Source organism: Epinephelus lanceolatus, chromosome 4, assembly GCF_041903045.1.
Source record: "Epinephelus lanceolatus isolate andai-2023 chromosome 4, ASM4190304v1, whole genome shotgun sequence".
Taxonomy (NCBI): Eukaryota; Metazoa; Chordata; class Actinopteri; order Perciformes; family Serranidae; genus Epinephelus; species Epinephelus lanceolatus.
The window spans coordinates 10,183,217-10,196,219 of NC_135737.1; the positions used below are offsets into that span (position 1 = coordinate 10,183,217).

General features: G+C 40.1%; 1 protein-coding gene across 1 annotated transcript in view; it reads left to right on the forward strand.

The window, feature by feature from the left end:
- tyw1 (tRNA-yW synthesizing protein 1 homolog (S. cerevisiae)) overlaps positions 1 to 13,003 on the forward strand; it is a 98,557-nt gene that overhangs the window by 16,584 nt on the left and 68,970 nt on the right. The window contains exons 8-10 of the mRNA XM_033631669.2: positions 6,543 to 6,675; positions 12,029 to 12,081; positions 12,165 to 12,283. Of these exons, the coding sequence (XP_033487560.2) occupies positions 6,543 to 6,675; positions 12,029 to 12,081; positions 12,165 to 12,283 (305 nt within the window). The remainder of the gene's footprint in view (positions 1 to 6,542; positions 6,676 to 12,028; positions 12,082 to 12,164; positions 12,284 to 13,003) is intronic.

The following is a 13,003-nucleotide window of genomic DNA, read 5'->3' on the forward strand; positions in this document are numbered from 1 at the left end:
CAAATACTGGCTCTAGATAGGGCCATCCGTGTTTTAGTGTTGGCCACTGTAGTTAGTACCTGCTCCGCAATGAGTAGCATTGGAATAAATACAGATTTTTTGAATAGTGAAACTGTTTTATTCAGTGTTTTTACCGGTTTGAATCAATGGGTCCGTTTGTTTTGGATAGGAAGAGACCTCTGTGGATAATTTGGCTCCCAGTAAAAACCTCTTTAACGTCAGAATCAGACAAAAGGTGAGCGCACATTAGCAGGCGCTGAATGAGTGTAGGAGAAACATGCCCACGCAATGTGTATAGAATGCAAATTAAAACAGAATGAAATAACTTGCAAATCCGTTTTAACATACAATTGGGGAAAAAGTATTCAGTACATCAGTTTTTTTCCATTACGTGTACTTCCTATGCATCTATTGAAATTTAGAGCAGATACTGGTATTAACACCATAAAACTACACTGATAAAGGTATTTTTCAACATTTCAGTCCATGAAATGATGTGCAATAAAGTGGAACGACACAAGAAAAAAAGTATTTAACATGCAAAGTGAAATTCATTTGATACTTGGAGAAACCTTTGCTTGCATTGCCAGCTTTACTAATTAAATTTCTTCCAGTGCTCAGGTGGAATTTTGGCCCATTGTACCACAGACAGACTTTCAAACTTGAAAATTTGGGGGTGCCTGTTTGTGAATCCTGAGAAAGAAATTTCTCTTCCAAAACATCAACAAGTAGTGTCCTTAATTCCCAAATCACTGTTAAAAAATGTGATGTAAAACCAAGAAGCTGTGTCCCAACTTTGAGAATGGGTGTGTATTTACAAAAAACAATTATGTTTATTAGTTTGAACATTAAATATCCTCTTTGCACTGCACTCAATTGAATACAGGTTGAATAAGATACATAAATCATTCCGTTCTCTTTTTTATTTATGTTTTACACAGTGTCCTGCTGTTTCTGGAAATAACGCTATCTACATTAAGTGACCAGATAAATACAACAAATAGATGAAACATAAATTACTTCACTTTGAAACAACATTTTTGTCCGTAGTTTTTTCCCTCAAAAAGTTTAACTATCTCATTGGATATTTGATAACATATTTTCCTTAATATCTCTTTGAATGCTTTTTACATTATTGTAATGAATTTGATGAAATAATGAATATAATTAATAACTTAAGGCAGCACTGGGGCAAGGGTAACTTGGTAACAGGTGGACATTATTCCAGTGTATTACACAAATTTAGATCTCAGTTTTTATAGGTTTATCTCTTCATTTTGTTCCCAGTTCCTCTCTTCCATTTTCCACCTGACCCTCTCTTTCCCACATGTCCCGTTACGTTTGTTCTGCGATCACCTGCTTGCTCTGTGTGTTATCGCTGCACTGTCCGTCTGCATCAGCCCCATGTTGTGTCATGTTTCCAGAGCACAACACGGTGCTGTGAGATGTCCCAGTTCTGTTAGTCCAGACAGGCCGGGCATGACTGGATGTCTGTGAGCTCTCAAGCGAGGGTGAAAGGGGAGCAGTGGGAACCAGTGACTGGGGCCAGAGGAACGCCAGGGCTGCACGCAAACACCACAGGGACAGATTGTTGCACTGTTGGCTACATGTTGCGTATGCTGTCAGAACCTTGCATGTCACGGATGCAGTAAGTGATGGTGGACATTTGTGCTGGCTGAGAGTGATAAATTCCCTTTTTGAGGTTTAAATTGCAGGCTACAGAATTTTCACCCCCGATTTACATATCTGGCAAACTTAAACAGCGATGTGAGCCACATCCTCCTGATGATTGTACATCTAAGTGGCTGATGCTTTCCCAGATTGTCTGCTTGTGAGAGTTACTGTACGCCTGCACTGATAACGGGAATAGAGCATGCATTATAGCATCCTTTAAACCACCCAAACCAAAGCAGCACCCCAGATAATTTACAGAAAGATGAATAAAGTTTCCAAATGCCATTCAGCATAATGCCAAATCCTTTTCCACTTGAGTATGAGATATGGGAGGATTCTGACACGGCACAATGGCTTACTCATTCACAGCATACCCTGTCAACAAAGGAGCATCCCAGGGAAAATTTATCATATCTATGCACACATGGCGTCAGCTGCACAGAGCAGATAGAGCTGCTAGATGGCTACATGGGCTCAGATTCTTCCAGGTGGAAGGTGAAAGTACACCATTGTTAGGTTTGTCAGCAAAAACAGATGGGTTCTGAGCACCTGAGGTCATGCTCAAATGCTTAATATATAGGCTCTGCATTTACTCCTCTAGGCGATGGGCAGTCTACTTTTTATGCACACAAAAGATTTATTTCTCTGAAGTTTTTGCTGTAAAAATCTGTGTCAGCGAGCACTTCTCCTTTTCCAAGAGCAATCACCCACCTGACAGGTGTGGCATATCAAGATGCTGATTAAACAGCATCATTTTGGTGCATGGTGTTTTCAGACTGAATGTGCCCCACCTACATAATTGGTTGATAAAACACAAAGACTGGCCAACTTACTCAGTTTAAAAGCCCATATTATAGGCAGGCAGTCCAAAAATGCATCTGAGGCACTCTGATTGTAGTTAAAAATCCTTTATTGATTAATGGATAAACCAAAGCATTTTGACTAGAGAGTCTTCAGCATCCCTGATGAATACTCTCTCATCGAAAGGCATTGGTCTCTAGTGGAAACGTGTTTCAACCTGAGAGTCTTCATCAGCATTGATGAAGAATCATGGTCAAAATGCTTTGGTTTATCCATGAATCAATAAAGGATTTTTAACTACAATCAGAGTGCCTCAGATGCATTTTTTAACTGTTTTTTTTTTGTTTTTTTTTTTTTTTACAATTCGTACACAGTGTCTTAACCCAGTGCAGCACTCCCAAATTTTCTTCTGTAATTTAAACAAATTCCCTCCAGTTCTACACCACTTGCAGTAGTCTAGATTAGTTAGATTGAAGATGTTATGAAAACCAAGAATGCATGAAGAACAATATCATTGGATGGACTCTTCATGATAAAATGAGAGAATAATCATAATAATCAGGGGTGGACTTTACCATTAGGCCTCCAACTAAAAGGGCCCAACAGTTATAGATCTATTATGATGTTCAGATATGACAAATTCTTAAATATATTACTGTTCTAACTCATTATACCCCAAAATAATTTACAAAAGGCCAACTGGACGCCTCTACTTCAGAGGAAAACATGGTACCATTACATTTACCTGATGGATAAATGTTATGTTATGTTGCAGATTCAGATTTTTATTCACAAAATATAACAAAATATTGTGCATTACAAATTATTAAACTGCCTAGCATTATGTGAGAAATAAATGCAATTTGCCAGGGGCCCCGGCCCCCGGCCCCCAGATCACTCAATACGCCCCAGTTAATAACAATGAAATCACAAGCAGCTGGAAAGAGAGAAGAGACACTGAGTGATGCTTTGTCATCCAAAGTCTGGCTAAAACTGAACTTTAAACAAAGAAGTCTGTAGAAGTTTTAATAAGTCACTTCCTACTGCTGAACATTTGACTGTTAGTGTTAATTCAGACACTTTGGTGCTGTGGGGAAAACTCCACTGTTTCTCTCATTGCGCCAACAGTGTGCTCCGATCGATTGATCAGCTGTGTGATTGGCTATCAGGGTAGGCCAAAAATGTTATTTTCATAAGGTGTACTTGTTTTTGTCAGTTATCCAAAATAGTATAATTATGGTTGATATAGGCTGCTTCAGTGTCACTGATTGCGGGCACTGAGCTATAAGTTTTTCCCCATTCTTGCATGAGGGACCCAAGCAGCATCGCATTTATAAAAGACGGGAATATTTCAGTTGACAATCACCGCCATAGACTATGTATAAAGATGGATGACATGACGGCTCCTTAAAAGTCAAGCCACAATATCATGAATGCCCCCTGGTGGCTGGCTGCAGTATAGGCTATAAAGCCTGTCCCCGTTATGTTATCTGATTGGACATGAGCCAAACTAAAAACTCAAAGTTCACATCAAATTCATTTTTCTCAAAGCCAGTGTCTGTCAGGTAGCTCTTATCACATTGCTTTATGTTCAAGTGTTAGTTTTAATTTTGGTTTTAATTTGTTATTAGATGCTATAAAAAGGGGATTTGACATCATGATTGACAGCTGTGTGTGCCAGTTGGTACTTGCTATCAGTGGCACTAGGTGCAAATGGTCGGATGGTGGTAGCTCCTTACCAGATAGCGCTTCTGCGCAGACTCTGGCACCATATGTTGTTAATAATGCAATGTGGCAGCAGCAGTATCGGTGATATTTTGGCTTCATTTTGGATAGTGGAAGGAAGTGTCCAGTGTTGCAGACTCTTGTCTAATAAAAGTAGCTATCTCTAGCTCCAAAAGTCACCAGATGATGTCACACACTCATTTATGTATTGGAGACATCATCATGCATTAATGGAAGCATTAAAACTTTGCTGAATTAGATTCAGTAGAAAAATCCTCAACAGAAAATTTGAATGGTATGAGAGCTATGGCACTTAAACTATGTTACTGCACTTTCCCGCACTTCCAATCCAGAGAGTGAGAGCATCAGTGTAACCATAGAAACTCACTACAACTGAACTCCCATGGCCAGCAGCATCTCTTCTTCTCCTGCCTGTCTCATATCTACTGCACAGTACAAGAGGAAGAAAGGGAAGAGAAAGGTTGAGACTCTGATCACTGCAAGCAGCATGAATGCTACAATATAATATATTTCTCACTTTTTCCCTGATGGTTTGAATAAGCTGATAAATTTGTTGCTAGTTGCTTTTTAGAAATAACATCGCCTAAAGAGTCTGAAAAGTCTAAATCTAGTGAGAAAGTTGCCAAGTTGGCAACAGTGGCGTTGTCCATCTTAAGAAACTGTCATTGGTGTAAACTGACAGATTGGTCTCATAATGTGGCAAACTGGTGCTTTGCATGTAGTTGCAAGTTTTAACTCTTCTCGTTGCCAATCATTGGTCTTAACCAGCCTGAAGACTCAGGAGCACTCAGTGGTAGCATTTAAAACCATGCTGTCAGAGGTCTAGGGGTAGCACCCCAAATCGAGCTGCACAGGAACCAGTGAACTGAAGTCTCATTTCTTCAGGAATGCACACATCCAAACATTCGTCAACGTTTGCTGACAGAGTATCAGGCCCCTGTGAGTGCTGCTGTGCTGAGGAGGTGACATATAGATCCCTATACGAGCTGAACCGTGGCAGCTACACAGTAATTGGGTGGAGGCGAAGCTGCCACTTATCATTGTTAATCTCAAAGGCACTTCGCCCATCATGCCTTTCTGAAAGTAATACCTGTTCCCATACACTTGGCAGGTTTTCTAGCAGGAGTTAATCAATCTTGTGTTGTATCTGTAAACAGCATTTCTCAAAGATATTTTGATTTGCATACAAATGCTATACTCTGCAGTAATGTAATCTGGGCCTGAAGGAAGTAGTTAATCTTTCAAAGGAATAGGCTGCAGCAGCTTTAGCATCAAAACAGCCGTTGTGGTATGAAGTCCAACAATTGTTATGCTGTAGAGCTTGTGTTGCATTTCACTGAGCCCCTGAAGGGCCTTAGACCAAGATTATTCTGTACTGTCCGGACAGGATGATGTCCTTTATTCAAAAGTGATCATGTCATGCAGTGGTTAATAGTTACATCGCACACAAAGTCATACAAGGACTGCAGAATCACAACCCGTGATCTTCAGTCATGTCCAACATCAAACACTTTGGAGGAGATGTTTAAAATTTCTTGCTTTTAACTTGGTGCCTTTAAGTTGTAAGCATCAAATCATGTGGCTTTCAAACTGGCTGATCAAGCTTTTCTGGATGCTGTGTCCTACTGTTAGAGTAAAGAAATACATACAATAAATACACTTTAAGTGTCAGGTGACAGTGACAGGTGTGATTAATGGGCAGGTTGCATAGCTTGGGTTGTTTAGATAGTATCCATTAATACGTGGTGATGACAGTGTAGAATGTTTGTGAATTGATGGTCGCAAAAAAATATAATCCTCTCTGTTGTAGGTTTAATCTTGGTGTCTAGGCAAATATTAGGTTTGCAAAAAACTTTTTAGGTTGTCCAGAAAGTGATGAGACAACCCAATGCTTGAGACAACTGGAAAAGATAGTAACTGTCAGTGAATGTCAGTTAAGTAATTAAATTCTCCCACATTCAAAGATGGTTTTTAATATCACTGTTTGAAGCCTGGAAGCCATATTGTGTCGACATGTTCTGCCCTTGTCTGATGCATATAAAGAATTATGTCTTTAGGAGGGTCGTGTCCTCGTAAAGTAAGTCATTGGCATGTGGTTGGTCTGCGAGTTATTGAATAAATAGATTTTATTGTTGGCTGAAACACTTAGTACATTACATTTTTTCTACATGAGCGGTTTTCCTCCCCAACATAAAATTTACAGTTCATGATTTTATAGTCGTGACAGACGCCAGACGCAACACAGCAACAGAGCCTGCTATTTCAGAGATGCCATTATGGTTATAAACAATGAGTGACTCTGAGTTTTGTGTCTGCCACAGAGCAAAGAGGAGAGTGGAGGAGACGGCCAGACGGTGAAGCTGTCCAAGTTGAACGGAGTGAAGAAGATTGAAGATGAAGGGGAAAGCAGAGAGATGATCACCCCTGCCCTCAGAGCAGCGCTGACAAAGCAAGGTGAGGAAAAAGGCGATCTGGATTCAGTCACAAGTTATCGCTCTAACACAAAATACAACAAATTAGACACAAAGATGAAGATGACTGACACCGCTTCAGTTGGCTGTGAAATTTTATGAGTTGTTGACTTGTGTAGAACTGTGTAGCCATTTCCAAGAGAACATCTGCTGGTGACACTGGGGACTGTGGATAATATATTCATATTATCTAGCTGTACTGCTTTGCATTAAAAAAAATCACATTACAGACCAGCTGCTTGTCAGCATATCCTCAACCTTTCTCCTTCCACAAGGGCAGCAAAGTTGTAATTGACTTTAAAACATGACTTACGATCTATGCCATGTTTTAAATTTGGGCAGTAAATCTTACAAACATGCACAAGTTAATGGGGGGAGTCAATTTAGATTTTATTTCTATGAAGTATTCATCTGTTACCAAAGTCACTGACAGAAGTTGTCTCTTCTCAAAGTTGTAATTCTGTCTCCAAAGATATAATTCATTCCCATGCATGCTGCAGGTGGTTTGAAAGCTACTGTGTTAAGCTAATTAGGAGACTAGGTACACCACCCAAATCTGTGTTAAAGACAGTAAATAAAAGTAGCTCAGAAGTGTGTCATAGCAAAGCTAATGCTCACTGTTTCATGTAAGAAGCTAAAACACTTAGCTTCTCAGTCCAGGAGGTAAAGCTGAATAAAAACACAAATATGGATGGTCTGCCCCAGTCTACTAGTTAGCTGATTAGTCACAGTAACTAGCAGACAACTAATCTTTGATATCATATATGCAATTTTACTATTCCATACCAAGTTTCCAGCAGCTTTAAAGAATAGTTCCAAATACGCTGAAAATTATAGATCTTAGAAAGACAGCCAATTTGAATCAGCCAAACCTGCACTGGCTTTAAAAACTTTAAAAATTGGTTAAGAAAATTGCAATCAGTTCATCTCTGCTGTTTGTTGGCCTCAAATGCTGATTATTTTGGCGTACATGCAGAAAGAAGAAACACACTGGAACCTCTTCTTGGATCATGTTAGAGTCAGTCAGCTGCTGGGATTGCATCCTGTGTTCCAGCCTTTTTCTTCAACATTCTGACAGAGAAATTAAAGCTGGTCAGAGGTGCTACATGAGGAGAGGTGTGGTGCCGGGGAATGTGTGTTGTCTAATGGCACCTAATGATGCATTGCAGTCCAATTAGCGTCTCTGCCTCCTCCTGTCCTCAGGGTGCATTCCCAAGAGTCTCACTGCTCTCTCCTCCCACGCCAAAATCTCAACAAAGCTACAGTACTCTGAGCTGGTGTCAACATGGTAGTGTTTACAAATTTCCTAATTCAACGTACAGACTTACGCGCTGTTATCACCTTAAAATACTATAGTTTTTGCCTGTTGTCTCCATTTGAGGACCAAACATTAACTCACCGAAATATCTCTGATTACACATGCACAGACAATGATAAAAAATGATGTGAGATTTAAATTTGCATTAAGAATATGTGAAATTATCTAGTCCTGCCTTTGTGAAAGTGGATTTACTGAAGTGGGGCTCTGTTTGAATGCTTGACATGGAGTATGGCTCAATATTTATGATACTGCACATGGTGTTGTGGTAAATGAAGCTACGTGTTGTGTATGCATATGTTCTCTGTGTAGGTGTTGCCTCTCACAAAGCCTCAGAGCGTCAGCTACTGACTCATTAGCTCTGTCTAAAACATTTTACTATTTCTTTCTATTTAGTCCATTTACTAGCATAACACATGCCAGTAACCCCCCACTGTTAGCTTACACAACACTCTATAAATAGGACTCTGTGAGCAGGACTTCACTTCATTTGACCAAATGTTGACCTGCTTCATGGTGTTTATGTTGGCAACACTCGGTCCCGGCAGACGGTTTGTTTTATTTGCAATAAAAGAATAAAGGATGAAAGTTTTGGCATTGTTTTAATGATATTGGGTCTTGAAAGGCTGTATTTCCTGAATGGCCTTTTTCTGGCATAACATGGATACACAAGTCACACATCTATTGAAACTCCTGTGAAAAGTCCAAGAAAGTTTTAACATAGTACTCCACGTTTAAAGCTCCAGTGTGTAGGATTTAGGGGATATATATATTGGAAGAAATTAAATGTAATATAATAATATCTTTTTAGTGTATAATCCCCTGAAAATAAGAATCAATGTCTTATTACCTTAGAATGAGCCGTTTGTATCCACACAGGGAGCGGGTCCTTGTCCATGGAGTTTGCCATGTTGCACCACCATGTTTCTACCGTAGCCCAGAACGGACAAACCAAACACTTGCTCTAGCTAGGCCCATTTGCGTTTTGTGTATTGCATTTTTGCACTGGCTACTGTAATTCGCAGCCCTTTGATGATGAGCCAAGCGGCATCTGAAAAACACTAATTTATAATGCGAAACTACTTTATCCAGTGTTTTTTGCTGATTTTAATCACCTGATTTGCCTGTTTTGGGGAGGAAGACGCGTCTGCGGGTAATTCAGCTCCCGGTTAATATCCCTAGAGCAGTGAACACTGAGGGAATTTTAAAAAATGTATGTTTCTCACTTCTCCAGACGAGGAGCTGCTCTTCTTCCGGTGGACAGTCAGTTCAGCGTCAGCACTAGCAGCTAACATCCAACACCCAGCCGTTAAACCAAACAAACTCTATCCTTAAACCCATTAATAACAGTTGGGTGATGTTAGCTATGTGATGCTAACACTTAGCCATGTCACTGTGTATGTATGGCTGGTGGACACTCCCACCTGTCCCCTGGCATAGAGCTCACACTCCTACAGCAGCAGCTGCAATCCATACAGTCTGTGTTGTGGTGAAGCTGGAGCGGTGTATTTGACAGAGTTGGTGGTTCAGCGTTCCAAGATGCCACCAGAACATTCGAAAGTATGGCGATACTACACACCACTCCATTCACATTATTGGTATTGAATGCTCTATTACTTGAATTGGATTCTCTATTGGTATCTGTATCACTTTAAAGGTACTGGTATTAGTACTGGTATCATCTTTTCTTAAAACGATACTCAGCCCTAGTAGTGACCGGGTGCCAATAACCAGCAGGCATCAAGAGACACAGCACCGACGAAACGCCAAATGAGACCTAGTCTGGGATTGGCTTTTACTTTCACTTTGGCTGGCGAGCATGTTTACAAACTGTAACAGACTATCCTGGATAGTCCTTTTAATTAGTTTTTCTTCTTTTTGCCTAACAGGCATCACACAGGAGCATACACACACATATATGCATTTGATTAACTGTTTTGTCATCATGCTTTATTGTTTTTGTTATGATTCCTCCTGGCAAAGTGTTTGTTATTTTCCCCTTGTCTCAAGTATTGATGCCTCGCACATTGAAGTACAAGTATTCATAGCACATCTTGTACTTTTTCAGCAGATGCCATTTTTCAGGAATACCAGAGAAAGGAGAAATACAAAGACATTTCTTTTCTTCTCACCATCCACCTCCCCCTCACTTTGGCTCAATCCTCTCCCCTGACACATTGAAGGACATGGAGGCATTGGAAATCAATTTCCCTAACAAACACAAGAGGGGGAACATTGCTTACATTAAGGTCATTAATGGTTAAATAAACTGCCAGTGGGTCCAGTTCTTTACTGTGGTTTCCACAGCCGTCTTGGCCTGGGATTGTATATTGTTATGTGTCTTGCATTTGCTAAGAGCGAGGTTAGAGGAGGACATATGCTAAGTTATTTTCAGGTTGGAAAACAATTTGAAGCTGGTCAGCATGTTTTTGCCCCAAAGAGGAAAAGGCACAACAAACATTAGGTGTTTGGGCAAAACAGAAATTGGATTCTGTGTTGGTGCATTTGTAGTTACAGTGATTTTTCTGCTTAACAAAAGAACACCCTTGATAAATGGCAAGCTGTTTCATTCAGGTGTTAAATCAAAAATGAGTCCTTTCACCATTTAGCCTTTTCTCCTAATATACTCTAAACAGCCTTGATGAATACAATTTGTATTCGAGTCATCTAGCATCAAACCTGAGATCTGTGAAAGCTGTGAGAGCTCACACACACCCTGACACAAATCCCCTGCTGTGTTTCAATTAGATATTCCAACTACAAAGGTTTAACAGCAAAACACATAAGGTTTCAAAATAAAGAGTTCCTACCTGAATTCCACGTCAGGCTGTTTCTCCGCTGCATGGCAGAAAGTCTCTTTAAATGTTGGGACTTTAAAAGTGAGCCGATCCTGATTCCCCATAGAAGCAATCCCAGTAACATGTTCTGGTATTTCTGAGCAGAATAATTGATACAGATGAAGGTGTTCTCTTTGACAGACATCACAGAGGAGGATATGTAAAAATAAAAAAACAGAGCAGCCTGCCAGGACTCACCCAAGCATGGCCATTCATAGCCAGTGGTATTAGGCCGTGGTAATATGAGAGGATAGAGAGGCTGACTTGTGGAGAAAGTGAACTTGAAGCATTTTATCCTCCTTTTATGCTCAAAGAGAATTTGAAACTACATCCCCTCCTTCCTCCTGCTGACGTGCCCTTGAGTTGCTGCTAGTCGCTTTATTGGTGGTGTACAGTGGCAGCAGAGGACTATAAATGGATTAGGGATAGACCGATACGGATTTTTTAGGGCCAATGCCGATACCGATTTTTTTCCATCACCCTTAGCTGATGACCAATTATGGACTGCCGATTTTCTTGAGCCGATATTTGGGACCGATACTGCTTTTGCTCCCTCAATTTACATCAAAAAATTGACACAATGATAACAAATATTACAGGTCTCAAGTTTAAAATAAGAAACATTTATTGAACAGTAAAAAATACTAAAACAAGATGGAAAGTTGAGGTAAAACAGGTAGAATATTATTATTATTATTATTATACATTCAAATAAAAAAAAGAGTTCAGTGCTCTTAAATCTTCCAGTAATGTCTTTATAAAATAAACAAATATTTAAGCTGAAGCATGAATAAAACAACAACTACTGTACACAGTAGGATTCGCTGCATGTGTGCTGCAGGGTCTTCCGGCAACACAGAGCTGCCTGTGGATGCCTGTCTGTAAATCATGCCAGGAAAAAATAAATCCGCGAACCTGCGTATCGCGTATCGGCCGATGCTGATACAAGTAAAAAAACTCAAATATCGGCCCAATATATCGGCCGGCCGATGTATCGGTCTATCCTTAAAATGGATATGACTTTGTGAATGTTGAGCGGGGCTTTGTTTATGTACCACTCAATGAAAGTGTGATCTCCATGTTTCTAAGTATCAATTGTGTGCTGCATTTGACCTATGTGGTTCTGGGTCAAAGAGGTGTTCTCATTCTTCTCTCTTGTTGTCCTTTCTCTTTGTGTGCAGGGTACAAACTGATTGGAAGTCACTCAGGAGTAAAGCTTTGTCGATGGACCAAGGTAATGGAATTCACTTTTCTCAATAAACTTTTTTTGCAGCTGAAAGCATGAATCACATTAAAGGTGTTTTCTCTGTTGGTTAGTCTATGTTGCGAGGGAGAGGAGGCTGTTACAAGCACACTTTCTATGGTATTGAGTCCCACCGGTGCATGGAGACTACTCCCAGCCTGGCCTGTGCTAACAAGTGTGTCTTCTGCTGGAGGTATGTACCTGAAGAATAACATGACTGCATGGTTTCAAAGAGACAGACTTTGATTATGGCTCTGATCAGATTGATAGTCTAGTTCTTGACTATCTTAAAGGTGCAGTTTAGGGTCGGGCCACTGTAAAAGTTTGTAAACTGGTTTGATGTTGCGCCAAACCTGGACAGGTATACTACTTTTTACCACCAGGTGTCGCACTTGACCCAGCAGCCCTCCCTGAGTGGGATGTAATTAGACTGTATCCTAACCACAAACAAGCGTCCAATATATGCACTATCTTTGTACTTTTTAAACAGAGAACACAGATTTTATATTGTGATATTTTCTGGAAAAGACATATAGTATAACCAACAGCAATTAGGTTGTTATTAGCAATGGTCGTTTACCCGAAATTTACCCGAATTGACCACAGATACTGAGTACCTCGCTGAAAACATGTTTGTTCTCAACTGTTTTTTGGTCTAACTCCCATCAATGCCACTTGCTCCAAAGTGGCTGCTGTTCAATGAAAGTTAACAGGGTTGCTTAAATGGTAGTTTATCAAAGTTACTAGTGCCTCTGCACACTGACCAGAGGCTAGCCTTCCCTGTAAGCCCCAACTGGTTATCTCTATGGCAGCATTGGCCTTGCAAGGTTCATGGATTTAAAACAGTAGATGGCGTGTTGAGCTGTTTTCAACCCAAGAAGAAATATGTATTTAATCAAATTTGGTACGAGGT